The 5,272-nt window shown below is 57.4% G+C and overlaps 1 protein-coding gene across 1 annotated transcript in view; it reads right to left on the bottom strand.

Moving 5' to 3' along the window:
- Positions 1-909: 909 nt before the first annotated feature.
- Positions 910-5,272, bottom strand: part of LOC140372554 (uncharacterized) — an 8,487-nt gene continuing 4,124 nt past the window's right edge. Inside the window, exon 4 of the mRNA XM_072459687.1 lies at positions 910-4,127. Coding sequence (XP_072315788.1) covers positions 1,672-4,127 — 2,456 coding nt within the window. The 3' untranslated portion in view covers positions 910-1,671. The remainder of the gene's footprint in view (positions 4,128-5,272) is intronic.

Genomic DNA, 5,272 nt, shown 5'->3' with positions numbered 1-5,272 from the left:
AGGGTCACAGAGGGTCACAGAGGGTCATCAGAGGGTCATCAGAGGGTCATCAGAGGGTCATCAGAGGGTCACCAGAGGGTCACAGAGGGTCACCAGAGGGTCACAGAGGGTCACCAGAGGGTCACAGAGGGTCATCAGAGGGTCATCAGAGGGTCATCAGAGGGTCACCAGAGGGTCACAGAGGGTCATCAGAGGGTCATCAGAGGGTCACAGAGGGTCATCAGAGGGTCATCAGAGGGTCACAGAGGGTCACAGAGGGTCACCAGAGGGTCACAGAGGGTCACAGAGGGTCACCAGAGGGTCACAGAGGGTCACCAGAGGGTCACCCTCCAGCTGCAGGGGGCGACGCCCCTGGACGTTCAGATTGCAACGATCTCAAGAGTGAAAAAATAATCTTTGGAGTCCGAGCAGATCGCCAAGCTTGACCTGCACCAGCCACTGACCAGGTGCTCTGACCACGTGGCACTGACCAGGTGCTCTGACCACGTGGCACTGACCAGGTGCTCTGACCACGTGGCACTGACCAGGTGCTCTGACCACGTGGCACTGACCAGGTGCTCTGACCACGTGGCACTGACCAGGTGCTCTGACCAGGGTCTGGGGGACTCTGGGAGAAACACACAAGTAGCTCTGAAATGTGAAAAGTGCAGATCAGTTTCTGGGACATTATATGTATATTATATGTATATTACTGAGATATTATATGTATATTATATGTATATTACTGAGATATTATATGTATATTATATGTATATTATATGTATATTACTGAGATATTATATGTATATTATATGTATATTATATGTATATTATATGTATATTATATGTATATTATATGTATATTATATGTATATTATATGTATATTACTGAGATATTCGTGACACTGTAACAAATAATAAAGACGTCGGTTCCACAACAAAACAACATTTAATGTTCAGATTTTCTTCTGTAAATAATCAATAAAAACTGATGAAGAAATGAAAGTGTGAAATCAAGTCCTGGTTTAGACCTGGTTTAGTCCTGGTTTAGACCTGGTTTAGTCCTGGTTTAGACCTGGTTTAGACCTGGTTTAGTCCTGGTTTAGACCTGGTTTAGACCTGGTTTAGTCCTGGTTTAGTCCTGGTTTAGACCTGGTTTAGTCCTGGTTTAGACCTGGTTTAGTCCTGGTTTAGACCTGGTTTAGACCTGGTTTAGACCTGGTTTAGTCCTGGTTTAGTCCTGGTTTAGTCCTGGTTTAGACCTGGTTTAGTCCTGGTTTAGACCTGGTTTAGTCCTGGTTTAGTCCTGGTTTAGTCCTGGTTTAGTCCTGGTTTAGTCCTGGTTTAGACCTGGTTTAGTCCTGGTTTAGACCTGGTTTAGTCCTGGTTTAGACCTGGTTTAGTCTTGGTTTAGTCCTGGTTTAGTCCTGGTTTAGTCCTGGTTTAGACCTGGTTTAGACCTGGTTTAGTCCTGGTTTAGACCTGGTTTAGTCCTGGTTTAGACCTGGTTTAGTCCTGGTTTAGACCTGGTTTAGTCCTGGTTTAGACCTGGTTTAGTCTTGGTTTAGTCCTGGTTTAGTCCTGGTTTAGTCCTGGTTTAGACCTGGTTTAGTCCTGGTTTAGTCCTGGTTTAGACCTGGTTTAGACCTGGTTTAGTCCTGGTTTAGACCTGGTTTAGTCCTGGTTTAGACCTCATGTGGGTCTATAATAGACCCAGGGTTGTATGGAAGGGAACATGAAGCAGGTCTGGCTGAAGACTGTGGGCTGGACTTGGACTAGGAGGGCGGGGCTTGGAGTGACGGACAGAAGCGAAGCGTATCCAAGAACAGAGGGGGTGTGGCCGGCGAACACAGGGGTGGGGTTGTGGAGCAGGGTGGTGGGGTTGTGGAGCAGGGTGGTGGGGTTGTGGAGCAGGGTGGTGGGGTTGTGGGTGGTGGGGTTGTGGAGCAGGGTGGTGGGGTTGTGGAGCAGGGTGGTGGGGTTGTGGAGCAGGGTGGTGGGGTTGTGGGTGGTGGGGTTGTGGAGCAGGGTGGTGGGGCTGGGCACAGGTACAAACACCTGAACAAACTGTCCCGTCTCTGGGTCCAGCAGCGCTTTCCTCTGCACGCTTTCACCTCCAGGACCCGTGGACAACCAGGGCAGAGCCGGACGCACACGGCCCACAGACGAGGCCTCATCCTGGGCAGAGCGACAGGGCTGAGGGGCTTGGGCCTGCAGCTCGCTGGAAGAAGAGGACCAGGGAGCGACTGGTCGTACGCGGCCCACAGAGGAGGCCTGATCCTGGGCTGAGGAGCGAGGCGCGTCCCTGGAGGAGAACCAGGGAGGGGCCACGGCTAGCTTCCTTTGACCCTGCGATGGTCTCTGATTCTGGGAAATGCCTGAGGAGAGAGGAGGGTCTCTGGAGGATGCCCAGGGAGGGGGCACTGCCTTCAGCTGCTGTCCCAAAGACAAGGCCTGTTGCTGGATAGAGCTGAAGGTGGGATGAGCGTCTGAGTTGAGCTCTCTAGAGGAGAACTTGGGAGGGTCCAGATCTGCCTGAATTTGTCCCAGACCTGAGGCCTGTTCCTGGGCAGAGGGAGAGGAATGAGAGCTCCTGGTCTGTTGTTTCCTGGAGGAGGAGAACCTGTGAGGGAGTGGCCGACAGAGGCCAACAGAAGAGCTCTTCTGGGTTGTGGGTGTGGGATCATGGAGCTCTCTGGAGTAGAACCAGAGAGGGTCCACTATGGGCTGAGTGTTGTCCACAGAGGAGGACTTTCTCTGGGGAGGAGTGGACGCATGTGAGGCTTTTCTCTGGAGCTCTCTGGAGGGTCTGAGAGGGTCCATAGAGGAGGTCTTTTCCTGTGCAGAGTGAGAGGAGTGAGAGGCCTGGATCTGGAGCTCTCTGGAGGAGAACCATGGAGGCTCGTCATGGGGCAGACTGCGGCCCAGCGAGAAGCTCTGATCCTGGGCAGAGGGCGAGGGGAGCCGGGCTCGGAACTCTCTGGAGCTCTGGTCTGATCGGTGAACATTACTGTGGTCAGGCCGAGCTGTGATTGGCTGACTACTGCACCTCTGCTCTGTGATTGGCTGACTGTTCTCTGCTCTGCGCTGTGATTGGCTGAGAGAAGCAGCCAGTTTGATCATGTGACCTCTGGAGGGGGGTTTGGATTGGAGGCCTGAGCCGTGTGCTGCGGGCCGAGGCTGGACTCGGGGTTTGGACTGCGTGGGTCTGGGCGCCCCCTGCTGGTCCTGGGACTGGGCGGGTCTGGGCGCCCCCTGCTGGTCCTGGGACTGGGCGGGTCTGGGCGCCCCCTGCTGGTCCTGGGACTGGGCGGGTCTGGGCGTCCCCTGCTGGTCCTGGGACTGCGCGGGTCTCGGCGTCCCCTGCTGGTCCTGGGACTGGGCGGGTCTGGGCGCCCCCTGCTGGTCCTGGGACTGCGCGGGTCTGGGCGCCCCCTGCTGGTCCTGGGACTGCGCGGGTCTGGGCGTCCCCTGCTGGTCCTGGGACTGGGCGGGTCTCGGCGCCCCCTGCTGATCCTGGGACTGCGCGGGTCTCGGCGCCCCCTGCTGGTCCTGGGACTGGGCGGGTCTCGGCGCCCTCTGCTGGTCCTGGGACTGGGCGGGTCTCGGCGCCCCCTGCTGGTCCTGGGACTGCGTAGGTCTCGGCGCCCCCTGCTGGTCCTGGGACTGCGTGGGTCTCGGCGCCCCCTGCTGGTCCTGGGACTGGGCGGGTCTCGGCGCCCCCTGCTGGTCCTGGGACTGCGCGGGTCTCGGCGCCCCCTGCTGGTCCTGGGACTGCGCGGGTCTCGGCGCCCTCTGCTGGTCCTGGGACTGGGTGGGTCTGGGCGCCCCCTGCTGGTCCTGGGACTGGGTGGGTCTGGGCGCCCCCTGCTGGTCCTGGAAATGGGTGGGTCTGGGCGCCCCCTGCTGGTCCTGGGACTGCGTGGGTCTGGGCGCCCCCTGCTGGTCCTGGGACTGCGTGGGTCTGGGCGCCCCCTGCTGGTCCTGGGACTGAGTGGGTCTGGGCGCCCCCTGCTGGTCCTCCTGGCCCTGCATTCGTTTGGACAGAACGTTCTTAATCAGACACGATGCCATCTTGGTTTTGCTCTCGTCCAAAGAGAAAGACTTTTGCAGCTTCTTCTGGACTTCACCGCTCGGAGTCTGAAGACCTGAGAAGCAGAACAGGAGGAGAGGGAGGAGAGGGAGGAGAGGGAGGAGAGGGAGGAGAGGGAGGAGAGGGAGGAGGAGCAGAACACACAGATATGATTATATTTTTTGTGAGAGTTTTGGATGTTATTTGCGGTTTATTGTGGACATTTTGATGATTTAGTTTCATAAACTCGTGTCATGAAGACAAAGACCTATTACAGTACCTCACCTGTCCAGCAGAGGCGCAGTACCTCACCTGTCCAGCAGAGGCTCAGTACCTCACCTGTCCAGCAGAGGCTCAGTACCTCACCTGTCCAGCAGAGGCGCAGTACCTCACCTGTCCAGCAGAGGCGCAGTACCTCACCTGTCCAGCAGAGGCTCAGTACCTCACCTGTCCAGCAGAGGCTCAGTACCTCACCTGTCCAGCAGAGGCGCAGTACCTCACCTGTCCAGCAGAGGCGCAGTACCTCACCTGTCCAGCAGAGGCTCAGTACCTCACCTGTCCAGCAGAGGCTCAGTACCTCACCTGTCCAGCAGAGGCTCAGTACCTCACCTGTCCAGCAGAGGCGCAGTACCTCACCTGTCCAGCAGAGGCGCAGTACCTCACCTGTCCAGCAGAGGCGCAGTACCTCACCTGTCCAGCCGAGGCGCAGTACCTCACCCGTCCAGCAGAGGCTCAGTACCTCACCCGTCCAGCAGAGGCGCAGTACCTCACCTGTCCAGCAGAGGCGCAGTACCTCACCTGTCCAGCAGAGGCGCAGTACCTCACCTGTCCAGCAGAGGCGCAGTACTTCACCTGTCCAGCAGAGGCTCAGTACCTCACCTGTCCAGCAGAGGCGCAGTACCTCACCTGTCCAGCAGAGGCGCAGTACCTCACCTGTCCAGCAGAGGCGCAGTACCTCACCTGTCCAGCAGAGGCTCAGTACCTCACCTGTCCAGCAGAGGCGCAGTACCTCACCTGTCCAGCAGAGGCGCAGTACCTCACCTGTCCAGCAGAGGCACAGTACCTCACCTGTCCAGCAGAGGCGCAGTACCTCACCTGTCCAGCAGAGGCTCAGTACCTCACCTGTCCAGCAGAGGCGCAGTACCTCACCTGTCCAGCAGAGGCGCAGTACCTCACCTGTCCAGCAGAGGCGCAGTACCTCACCTGTCCAGCAGAGGCTCA

The sequence above is a fragment of the Eucyclogobius newberryi genome, unplaced genomic scaffold (genome assembly GCF_026437365.1).
Source record: "Eucyclogobius newberryi isolate DKJ021-1_F unplaced genomic scaffold, fEucNew1.0.hap1 SCAF_25, whole genome shotgun sequence".
NCBI classification, from domain to species: Eukaryota; Metazoa; Chordata; class Actinopteri; order Gobiiformes; family Gobiidae; genus Eucyclogobius; species Eucyclogobius newberryi.
This window is presented reverse-complemented; position numbering and strand designations above follow the sequence as displayed.